This window comes from Aethina tumida, chromosome 6 (genome assembly GCF_024364675.1).
Source record: "Aethina tumida isolate Nest 87 chromosome 6, icAetTumi1.1, whole genome shotgun sequence".
Classification (NCBI taxonomy): domain Eukaryota; kingdom Metazoa; phylum Arthropoda; class Insecta; order Coleoptera; family Nitidulidae; genus Aethina; species Aethina tumida.
Window position 1 is genome coordinate 10,577,327 of NC_065440.1, and position 12,865 is coordinate 10,590,191.

Below are 12,865 nucleotides of genomic sequence, written 5' to 3' on the forward strand. Positions count from 1 at the left end.
GTTATTTTGTCAATTTAAACAGTATTTTAAAAATTAACTGTTTTTTACAAATACTCCAACAAATTATAATATATTAAAACAGTTAATATATTTTTAAATTAAGATTTTTCCATCAGTTAAAAAAAAACTTTGGACAATTTAAACAGTAATTGGGAAGATTTTTTGAAATACAATTTTCCATCAGTTTTAAAGAATTCTGAACAATTTCAACAGTTTTTAAAACACTAAATTGACTATTTTTAAATCGCGACTTTCGAGATATTCTGTCTGTTTAAACAGTATTTTAGAGTCTAACTGTTTTTTTAATAAATATATTAATGAATTGCAAATTATTTAAACTGTTTTTATTATTTTCAAATTGACAGTTTTCCATCTGTTTTAAATCAGTACTTTCGAGTTATTTTGTCAATTTAAACAGTATTTTAAAAATTAACTGTTTTTTACAAATACTCCAACAAATTATATTATATTAAAACAGTTAAGATATTTTTAAATTAAGATTTTTCCATCAGTTAAAAAAAAACTTTGGACAATTTAAACAGTAATTGGGAAGATTTTTTGAAATACAATTTTCCATCAGTTTTAAAGAATTCTGAACAATTTTAACAGTTTTTAAAACACTAAATTGACTATTTTTAAATTACGACTTTCGAGATATTTTATCAGTTTAAACAGTATTTTAAAGTCTAACTGTTTTTTAATAAAAATACTAATGAATTGTAGATTATTTAAACAGTTTTTATTATTTTCAAATTGACAGATTTCCATCTGTTTTAAATCAGTACTTTCGAGACATTTTGTCAATTTAAACAGTATTTTACAATACTGCAATAAATTACAACATATTAAAACAGTTAACATATATTCAAATTGAGACTTTTTCATCAGTTTTAAAAAACTCTGGACAATTTAAACAGTTTTTAAAACATTATATTGACTGATTTTAAATAAGAACAATTTAAACAGTATTTTAAAATCTGAATTTTTAAGTTGCCACTTTTCCATCTATTTTAAAGAACAATTTAAACAGACTTTGGTTTCTATAAAATATTTAATCAAATAGACCATATGAACAGTTTTAATGCCAATCAATTTTGGACAATTTAAACAGGATTTAAAAGTATATGTTTCTTACACTTAATTTTTTTTAATTTAAACATTAAATTGACTTTCTGAATCAATATTTTCGAAAATCTTTAACATTTTGAACAGTATTTTAAATGGCTGATAATATTTATATGATAAATATTTTTAAGAACCTCAATTTAAGCAGAATTGTTTTGTGTTTTTAGTACACGTTTGAAACAATTGTAGATAATTTTATCTGTTTTTAAAGAAATTAAAATTAGATTGTTATTTTTTTTGTAAATGTTGATTAAAGATAATGAAAAATAAATAATATATGGTTAAAATATAATAAATACTTTGTATTAACATTTTTACATAAAAATTTTTTGACAATATAAAAATATGAACGCATGAAATTGTCTATTTTTAATCGACATTTTTGACAACCCCCTTCAGTCAGTCAAACGTCAAAATTCCCAGTAACAAGATGCAGATGCAACGGCTCCTGGTGCGGTCCATGGGACTATTCAGCAAAAAAAAGCCTCCACCCCCGAAAGAAAAGGAGTGTCCACCGAGGGACTGCGGCAAACGCCCGGGCGGCCTGTTCAAGTTCTTCAAAAGCAGGAAGTACGAGACCAAGGACCTGAGCGAGAAAACAACAGACAAAGAGGAGCTGGTCTGTCGCAAGCAGTACCGTGAGTCCCTTTTCCCGAATCAACGAAATCAACTTAAGTAAAACGGTGGTTTCCAGACGAGGACCTGAGGAAGCGGGACCCGGACCTGTCGCACTTGGGCGGCGAGGTGTACCGAACGTGCGGCTCGGCGTTCGTCGTGCAAAAGCCCAACTTTCCGCTGGCGCCGAAGCTGAACGGCGAGGAGGACGCGGCGCTGCGCAAGATCGAGGCGCCGCCCGACCTGAAGAACTACGAGGATCCGATACCGGAGTTCAGGAGCGCCGAGCTGAGGCTGTTGGAACTCAAGTACTATTGTTGTGTAATTGATTAACGATGAATGTATTTGTTGTTTCGTTTCGTAGCGACAAAAGACTGCATCCGTTTTACAAGAAGTACTTGAACGTGGCGAAGGAGGTGAAGATCTGCTTCCCGAAGACGCTGTACAAGAACAAAAGTGGTCCGGTACGTTTGGAGGAGATTCCAAGTCAGTTGAAGCTGAGCAAGGAATTGCTCGAATCCAAGAATATTTTTGCAGATTTCAAACGAGTAAGAAACTTTGTTGGTTCATTAATTTAAATAGTTGATGTTTTGAGTTAATTAAGAATTATATACAGTTGGAATAATTTCTTAAAAAGGTTTTACAAAAAAGGAAGTTTATGGAATATTTTAAAGCATTACTGTGTTTTTTGTAATTATTTAAAGAACTGTAGAAAATTTAAACAATTTATCAGTAATATTCTTAATTTAAATTTATTGTTTTTTGATCAAACTTTAGACAACCTTTGACATTGTAATTAGGTTTTTATTTTACTTTACTCCATCTGTTTAGATATTTTCAAGAATTTTAAACAATTTGAATAACATTTTATCAGTCTTGACTGTTTCATCATATAACTGTTTCTTTTAATGTTTTAAAAACAGTGTACAATTTAAACAGTTTTAAAGAAGTTAAATTGACTGACTGATTGAAACCCAGAATTACTTTATACAGATATTTTAAAGACCTTTAAACAATTTAAATATTTTAAGGTTTGTCTATTTTTTGTAAATGTATTAAAGAACTGTAGAGAATTTAAACAGTTTTTAAAGACATTTAATTCATTGTTTTTCAATCAATGTTTTAGACAACTTTTAACATTTCAATTAGTTTCTTAAAGTTTACTCCATCTGTTTAGATATGTTCAAGACCGTTAAACAATTTGATTAACATTTTATCAGTCTTGACTGTTTCTTTTAATGTTTTAAAAACAGTATACAATTTAAACAGTTTTAAAGAAGTTAAATTAACTGACTGATTGAAAGCCAGATATTACTTTAACAGATATTTTAAAGACCTTAAACAATTTAAATATTTTAAGGTTTGTCTATTTTTGTAAATGTATTAAAGAACTGTAGAGAATTTAAACAGTTTTTAAAGACATTAAATTCATTGTTCTTCAATCAATGTTTTAGACAACATTTAACATTTTAATTAATTTCTTAAAGTTTACTCCATCTGTTTAGATATGTTCAAGACCGTTAAACAATTTGAATAACATTTTATCAGTCTTGACTGTTTCTTTTAATGTTTTAAAAACAGTACACAATTTAAACAGTTTTAAAGAAGTTAAATTAACTGACTGATTGAAAATCTGGTATTACTTTATACAGATATTTTAAAGAACTTTAAACAATTTAAATATTTTAAGGTTTGTCTATTTTTGTAAATGTATTAAAGAACTGTAGAGAATTTAAACAGATTTTAAAGACATTAAATTCATTGTTCTTCAATCAATGTTTTAGACAACTTTTAACATTTCAATTAATTTCTTAAAGTTTTCTCCATCTATTTAGATATTTTCAAGAACTTTAAACAATTTGAATAACATTTTATCAGACTTGATGGTTTATTTTAATATTTCAAAAACAGTATACAATTTAAACAGTTTTAAAGAAGTTAAATTGACTAACTGTTTGAAAGCCAGATATTACTTCAACAAATATTTTAAAGACCTTAAACAATTTGAATATTTTAAGGTTTTTCTATTTTTGTAAATGTATTAAAGAACTGTAGAGAATTTAAACAGATTTTAAAGACATTAAATTCATTGTTCTTCAATCAATGTTTTAGACAACTTTTAACATTTCAATTAGTTTCTTAAAATTTACTGCATCTGTTTATATATTTTTAAGAACTTTAAACAATTTAAATAACATTTTATCAGTCGTGACTGTTTCTTTTAATGTTTTAAACAGTATACAATTTAAACAGTTTTAAAGAAGTTAAATTGAAACTGACTCATTGAAAGTTTGATATTACTTTATACAGATATCTTAAACAATTTAAATATTTTAAGATTACTTTTTATAAATGTTTGAAAGAACTGGAGAGAATTTAAACAGTTTTTAAAGTTTAATCTATTTAGATATTTTAAAGTAATTCAATAAATTTGAACAACTTTTTAACTAGTTTTTCTTTTTAAATATCTTTGACTATTTATTTATTTATACTAATAATTATAGAGAATTTTAGACAGAATAAACGGTATCAACTAATTATTGACTGCTTCAATGATTGTTTTAGGCTGTCCCACCCAATCAAATTCTAACGAAACTGATCGAAATGGACCAGAACAGAAAACCGACACTGGAACCGCCGAAAGACAAGAAAAAGCCACAACGAGAATGTTAAATAACCCTTTAAAACGATGCACTACAATAAAACAATTGTTTTTAGTCATCCTCCAAGTTTTTATCCAACGATCTCGTTATTTCCGAAAGATTTAGCATAGTTTGCGCAACGTTTTTGAACGGAGAAACCGCACGAGATGCAACGATACGTTTATTAAATGTTTGCCCAACAGTGAAAACTGCGCACAACGGATTATCAATTCTGCAGTTGGCAAATTAATTGTAAACTGTTGCAGGGGAATTACACAATAGACCGGTCGATCGGAACAATTTCTTGATCATGCATATTCATAAATTTCGACAGGAACAATCTCTTTTGGTTTTAGCGTATTTCAATTATAATTTAAAAGGTAAAGCTGTAAATCAAAAGCCGACTTTCTCAAAAACTATGATTTTTGTACTGAATTTTAACTACCGACTGTTTTTTATCAATATCAGAAAGAAATTTAAAACTGTCTTTTGTTTGTGTTTCAAAAGAGTTTTAAACAGTTTTTCTAACAATGTTTATTACAAATTATTTAAACAAACTGGTGATTTGAACAGTTTCCAGTAAAGTTTTTGATAAATTTGTACAATTTAACAAGAATTTTAATTTTTGTCTGTTTTTAATAAATGTTTATTGAAACAGTCTTTTGAAAAATATTTAAACAAAATTGTTTAATTACAACTTTAAAGTCTTTTTTTACATAAACTTTAAAGAATTTTAGATAAGTTTTAATGTCTGATTATTATTTATTATAAGTATTTAGTATAATTTTATCTAATTTAAACAGTTCTTCGTGTTTAACTTAAAACTTAACATCTAAAACTTTAAAATTTCCTAATTTGTTCAATTTAAACAGAATTTTACAAACGTTGTAGGTAATTTTGTTTATTTTAAACTAAATTTTAATGCCTGACAGATTTCTAAAAATAAAATAAATATAAATTTAAAATGCTTTAAATAAACATAGAAAATTTAAACAGTTTTCAATAAAGTTTTAGATAATTTGGTATAATTTAAACAGAATTTTAATGTCTGTCAGTTTTTATAGAAATCTAACAGATTTTAAGAAGTATTTAATAGAATTTTATTATTTTATAACAGTTTTAATAATTTTTTTTTTTTTAATTTAAATATAAATTTAAATTATTTTAAAATAAACTTAAGGAATTTAAGTAGATTTTAATAAAATTAGGAAATTTGTTCAATTTAAACAGAATTTTAAACTTCTGACTCTTTTTTAATGTTTTGAATAATTATAGATTATTAAAGCAATTTTTTAAACAATATTATGAGAAATTTTAAATCTTTGGAACATAATTTTACAGTGTGTCTGTTTTTTAGAAATATATTGAATAAATTTAGATAGTTTAAACAGTTTTTAACAAGGTTTTAGTTAAGACAGAATTTTAATGTCTGGCAGTTTTTTACAATTAATTAAAAATAATTTTAAACAATTTAAAAAGTTTTTTCAACAATATTTTTTGAAATATTAAAAATTTTAAACAAATATGAATTGTTTTTTTATAAAGTTTTCAATAAAGTTTTAGGTAATTCAATTTAAATAGTATTTAATGTTTTTAAAATAACTGTTTTAAACTATTATAGATTGTTGAAGCAATTTTTATAGAAATTTAATAACATTTTACAAAAATTTTATATAATTTAAACAGTTTTCAATAAAATTTTAGGTAATTGTGTTCAATTTAAACAGTATTTAAATGTATGACTGTTTTTAATAAATGTTTTAAATAATTTTAGATTGATTTTTAGAAATTAAAAAAAAAAAATAATAATAAACATAACTTTCCTTTGTCTGTTTCTTACAAACATTTTGAATAATTTCAGATAATTTAAACAGTTTTTAACAATGTTTTAATTAATTTTGAACGGTTTCAAAAAAATTTCAGAGAACAATTTTTTCAACACAGATTTCAATAATTTAAACAGTATTTTAATGTATGACTGTTTTTAATAAACGTTTTAAACAATTATAGAATGTTGAAGTAGTCTTTTTAACAATATTTATGAGAAAAAAAAAATAATAAACCATTGTCTATTTCTTACAAACATTTTGAATAAATTCAAATAATTTAAAAAGTTTTTAACAATGTTTTAGGTAATTTTGAATTTTAAACAGAATTTTAATGTCAGACAGTTTTTTTTATAGAAATTTGACAATTTTTTACAAATAATTTAAAAGAATTTTAGTTAATGTAAACAATTTTTCAACAATATTTTTTGAAATTTATAAATTTTAAACATAAATATGAATTGTTTTAAATGAACAGATGTTTACACAGATTTCAATAAAGTTTTAGGTAATTTGGTACAATTTAAACAGTATTTTAATATATAATGTACTGTTTCTAATAAATAAACAATTATAGATTGTCAAAGCTATTTTTAACAATATTTATGAGAAACTAAAAAAATAATAATAAATATATATTCCCTTGTCTGTTTCTTACAAACATTTTGAATAAATTTAGATAATTTAAACAGTTTTTAACAATGTTTTAGGTAATTTTGAGCGATTTAAACAGAATTTTAATACCCGAAAGTTTTTATAAAATTTTGACAATTTTTTACAATTATTTTAAAAGAATTTTACACAATTTAAACAGTATATTGAAAAAATTTTAGATAATTTAAACAGTTTTTTCAACAATATTTTTTCAAATTTTAAAAATTTTAGATAGATAGTTTAAACGGTTTACAATGAAATTTAGGTAATTTTGTTCAATTTAAAAATTATTTTAGTGTATGACTATTTTTAATAAATGTCCCACAATTTATAATTGTTGAATTATTGTTGAATTGTTAAATAAATTCAGACAATTTAAACAGTTCTTAACAATGTTTTAGGTAATTTTGAACGGTTTAAACAGAATTTTAATGTTTGGCAATTTTTGTAAAAATTTAACCATAAATAATTTTAGTTAATTTAAACAGTTTTTTCAACAGTGTTTTTAAGATATTTAAAAAAAATAAATATATTAAATGTTTAAACAGTTATCAACAACGTTTCAGGTAGTTTTTAAACAATATTTAAAAATTAAATATTTTGAATAAGTTCATGTAATTTAAACAGTTATTTGAAGGTAGTTTAAAAATATATCAAATCAAAGTTTTATATAATTTCATACAGTTTAAACAGAATTTTAATGTATGATGGTTTTAATACAAATATTACTGTTTTTTATAAACATTTTAAAGATTTTCTTATATTTTTAGGAAATTTTAAAAAGCTTAAACATAAGACAATACAATACAAACGTTTTAAAGAAACAAGATAATTTAAACAGTTTTTAATAAAGTACTAATTAATGATCGGAACCATTTATAAACAAATATATTGTTGTAATAAATATGCGCCTCAAAATTAAACAAACAAACAAAAAGTTGCGCAAAACTCAAAGAACACATTCAATTCACGTACGATCGAAACAAACAATTCGGGGATCAGGGGATTAAAAAGCGTGAACGGCGTGCAGAAAATGCGTCGTTTCCTGCACATGTCGGTCACAAAACTGTGTGCGCAAAATAGAAAACCCCATTGTCTTCGTTCCAGTCTCCGTGGCGAAAAATGACTCACCGACGACCGTAAGAGACGTCGAACGGCGAAACCTTCGGATCGTGCGCCGGACTCGGATCGGGACGGCGTGGCGGCCACTTTAAGTTTCCCTTTCACTTCGGCCTCGGTTTTTTCCTTGTCGGCGGCGACACGGCGTTGCGTGGCACGATTTATCGATCCCCTGGATGACTTACAAGCAAACCGTGGCCCATTTTTGCTTCGATTCATTGACCGAATCGGCGTGTTACGTGAGACTTTCGCGTCTCGGTCAAAACTGACGTGGACAAAAGGCCGATTAGAAAGTGATCGATCTGAATATCCGGAATTGGATCATTGTACATATAATATGCGGAGCGGAGTTACGTAATTAAGTGATCTGCGTCGACGGAACTGGACGGCGTTATGGATAAACGATAATTGTGTGTGTTTATTTAATTGTTTCTCACACGCATTGTCGTGTTTACTGTAAATACCAGTTCAAAAAACGTACCGTCGTGTTCAATTGCAAAACTTTGGGTCGACGCACCGTCATTATTACGGTGACAAATAAATATAATATATAATTTTCGAAAAATAAACATATTTTCGCCCTGTTTTATCTGTGTTTTTTTGTTTTTCTTGAATTTAAACAATAATTAATATAATCTATGATACATAGATTTACTTTAGTGGTTCAAGGATGGTTAACTAATTAGGTTTGGTGAATAACAAACGACCGTTAATTAAACTAAAGTGCGTACGATTAATTAATTTTATTATTGTCTTTCGAACAACAAAGAGAAAACGCAACATGAAAAGTCTGAATTTACTGAACACACACATAAACCAGTTTCAAAACAATTATAAATTATTGAGTCATTTTATGAGTTTTCTATTATGTTTTAAAGATTTTTAGACTGTTTAAATGGTTTTTTTAAAACTCATTATTGTCTTTTAAACAACAAAGAGAAAGTCAGTTTCTGGAATACCAAATTATAAACAAAACCTGTTCCCAAACAATATGAACTATTGCGTCATTTTATAACTTATATATTATTTTTTTATTTTATTCGTTTTGTATAGGATTTTTTTAAATTGTTGAATAACTTTAGATAACTTAAACAGTTTTTTAACGTCACTAAACTTAACAAACCAAATAAATAGTTTATACTTAAAATTTAAAATCTGACAGTTTCTTACAAATGTTGTAATGCAATAGAATTTTATATAATATAAACAATTTTTTGTTGTAATTAGTTAACAAAAACTTTTACATAATTCCGAATAGTTTAATCATAGTTTTAAAGTCCGAATGTTTATTTATAGATGTTTAGATAAACAAAATTTGACATTTTAAATAAATTAAATAGATTTTAAATGTTAAAAAAGTTATAAATAGTTTTAAAGATTTTTAAGTTTAAGCAGAACTTAAAGCCAGACTGTTTCTTACAAAAGTTTTTAAGTAATAATCTGCAGTTTAAAGTAAATTTTATTGTTTTTTATAAAATAATAATAATTTTATACAATTTAAACAGAATTTTAATAATATTTAAACAATATTTATAAGATATTAAAGAATTTTAAATAATTTAAACAGTTTTTACAAATGTTTTTGACAATTTTACACAATTTTAATGTTATTTGAATAGTATTTATAAGAAATTTGAATAAGATTGGACATATCTTTAAAGTCTGTCTGTTTTTTACATATATTTTAAAGAATTTTACATAATTTAAACAGTTTTTAACAAATATTTAGATAATTTTATACATTATAAACAGAATTTTAATGTTATTTGAACAATATTTATCAGAAATTTTAATAATATTAGGCATAACTTTAAAATCTGTCTTTTTTTTATATATATTTTAAAGAATTTTAAATAATTTAAACAGTTTTTAACAGTTTTTCGTAATTTTACATAATTTAAACAGAATTTTAATATTATTTGAACAATATTTATAAGAAATTTGAATAAGATTGGACATAACTTAAAGACAGTCTGTTTTTTATATATTTTTTAAAGAATTTTAGATAATTTAAACAGTTTTTGACAAAGTTTTAAGTAATTTTACACAATTTAAACAGAATTTTAATGTTATTTGAATAGTATTTATAAGAAATTTGAATAAGATTGAACATGACTTTAAGCTCTGTCTATTTTTTACATATATTTTAAAGTATTTTAGATAATTTAAACAGTTTTTAACAAAGATTTAGATAATTTTATACATTTTAAACAAAATTTTAATGTTATTTGAACAGTATTTATCAGAAATTTTAATAATATTGGACACAACTTTATAATTTGTCTGTTTTTATATATATTTTAAAGAATTTTAAATAATTTAAACAGTTTTTAACAGTTTCTCGTAATTTTACATAATTTAAACAGAATTTTAATGTTATTTGAGTAGTATTTATAAGAAATTTGAATAAGATTGAACATAACTTTAAGCTCTGTCTATTTTTTACATATATTTTAAAGTATTTTAGATAATTTAAACAGTTTTTAACAAAGATTTAGATAATTTTATACAATTTAAACAAAATTTTAATGTTATTTGAACAGTATTTATCAGAAATTTTAATAATATTGGACAAAACTTTATAATCTGTCTGTTTTTATATATATTTTAAAGAATTTTAAATAATTTAAACAGTTATTAACAATTTCTCGTAATTTTACATAATTTAAACAGAATTTTAATGTTATTTGAATAGTATTTATAAGAAATTTGAATAAGATTGAACATGACTTTAAGCTCTGTCTATTTTTTACATATATTTTAAAGTATTTTAGATAATTTAAACAGTTTTTAACAAAGATTTAGATAATTTTATACAATTTAAACAAAATTTTAATGTTATTTGAACAGTATTTATCAGAAATTTTAATAATATTGGACACAACTTTATAATCTGTCTGTTTTTATATATATTTTAAAGAATTTTAAATAATTTAAACAGTTATTAACAATTTCTCGTAATTTTACATAATTTAAACAGAATTTTAATGTTATTTGAATAGTATTTATAAGAAATTTGAATAAGATTGAACATGACTTTAAGCTCTGTCTATTTTTTACATATATTTTAAAATATTTTAGATAATTTAAACAGTTTTTAACAAAGATTTAGATAATTTTATACAATTTAAACAAAATTTTAATGTTATTTGAACAATATTTATCAGAAATTTTATTAATATTGGACACAACTTTATAATCTGTCTGTTTTTTATATATATTTTAAAGAATTTTAATGTTATTTGAATAGTATTTATAAAAAATTTGAATAAGATTGAACACAACTTTAAGGTCTGTCTGTTTTTTACATGTATTTTAAAGAATTTTAGATAATTTAAACAGTTTTTAACAAAATTTTAAGTAATTTTATACAATTTAAACAGAATTTTAATGTTATTTGAAAAGTATTTATCAGAAATTTTAATAATATTAGGCACAACTTTAAAATCTGTCTATTTTTTTACATGTATTTCAAAGATTTTTAAATAATTTAAACAGTTTTTAACAAAGTTTTAAGTAATTTTACACAATTTAAACAGAATTTTAATATTATTTGAACATTATTTATAAGAAATTTTATTAAGATTGGGCATAATTTTAAAATCTATTTGTTTTTTAAATGTATTTTAAAGAATTTTACATATTTTAAACAATTTTTAACAAAGTTTTAGGTAATTTTACACAATTTAAGCAGAATTTTAATATTATTTGCACAGTATTTATAAGTATTTTAAAAAGATTTGACATACCTTTAAAGTCTTTGTTTTTTAAATATATTTAAAGAATTTTAGATATCTTAAACTGTTGTTAACAAAGTTTTAGGTAATTTTACACAATTTAAACAGAATTTTAATGTAATAACTGAACAAAATATATATCATAAATTTTAATAAGAATAGACACAACTTTAAAGTCTGTCTATTTTTTCATATGTATATTTTAAAGAATTTTGGATAATTTAAGCAATTTTAATCAAAGTTTTAGGTAATTTTATACAGTTTGAATGGACTTTTGTCTTTCAATCTTTATAAATGTTTGACTGTTTATTACATATGTTTTAAAAAAATTTCAAATAATTTAGTTTAAAAATAAATAAATAATAATATTAAATTATAGAAATTGTTTGAATAGTATCTATAAGAAATTTTAATAAAATAAGATATAACTTGAAAGTCTGTTTTTTACGAATATTTTAAAGAGTTTTAGATCATTTAAACAGTCTTTAATAAAATTTTAGGAAATTATGTATACCTTGAACAGAATTTTAATGTTGAAAAGAATTCCAGACAATTTAAACAGTTTGTGGTAATTTGGATAATTTTAACCACAATTTTAATGTCCATAATAAATGTTTTAAATAATTATAAATTGAAGAAGTTTTTTAAATTTTAAAAGATGATTTAAACAGTTTTTAATAGTTTTAGATAATTTTGACCATTTTTTCCCAGAATTTTGATGAGTGATTGTTTATAATAAATGTTTTAAATAATTTTAAATTGAGGAAGTTAAATAAATTATAAAAAATTTAGATATAATTGAATCTGTCTTTTTTCCCACATATATTTCAAAGAATTTCAGATTATTTAAACAGTTTTTTAAAAAGGTTTTAGGTAATTTTTTACATTTTAAAATATTACCATAATTTTAGATCATTAAACAATTTTTTAATGACGATCATTTTACTCAATGAACAGTAAACTAATTATGTAATTTTAATAAAGTACAAAAACATACCATTTAAGGCAGGCCTGTCATTTTATTGTCTCATAACAATAAGAAAATGCAACAAGAAAAATAATTTCTGAAATACGAGTCATAAACTAAACCGGTTGCAAAACTCTTGGAAATTCACGTATTAATTATTGTGTCATTTTTCTATTTTTG

The 12,865-nt window shown here is 23.1% G+C and overlaps 2 protein-coding genes across 3 annotated transcripts in view; one reads left to right on the forward strand and one right to left on the reverse strand.

Moving 5' to 3' along the window:
• LOC109605641 (bicaudal D-related protein homolog) overlaps window positions 1–12,865 on the reverse strand; it is a 59,406-nt gene that overhangs the window by 38,577 nt on the left and 7,964 nt on the right. The gene's annotated exons all lie outside the window — the stretch shown is intronic.
• On the forward strand, window positions 1,514–4,461 carry LOC109606880 (uncharacterized). The gene is made up of 4 exons (XM_049968494.1): window positions 1,514–1,763; window positions 1,820–2,048; window positions 2,105–2,288; window positions 4,306–4,461. Exons 1-4 carry the CDS (start codon window positions 1,556–1,558, stop codon window positions 4,411–4,413), a joined length of 729 nt encoding a protein of 242 aa, XP_049824451.1. The 5' UTR covers window positions 1,514–1,555; the 3' UTR covers window positions 4,414–4,461.

Coding starts and splice junctions, on each gene's coding strand:
- LOC109606880 (XM_049968494.1), top strand. CDS start 1,556: ATGCAGATGCAACGGCTCCTGGTGCGGTCCATGGGACTATTCAGCAAA. Junction 1,764..1,819: donor GGTCTGTCGCAAGCAGTACC/GTGAGTCCCTTT, acceptor GGTGGTTTCCAG/ACGAGGACCTGAGGAAGCGG. Junction 2,049..2,104: donor CTGAGGCTGTTGGAACTCAA/GTACTATTGTTG, acceptor TTCGTTTCGTAG/CGACAAAAGACTGCATCCGT.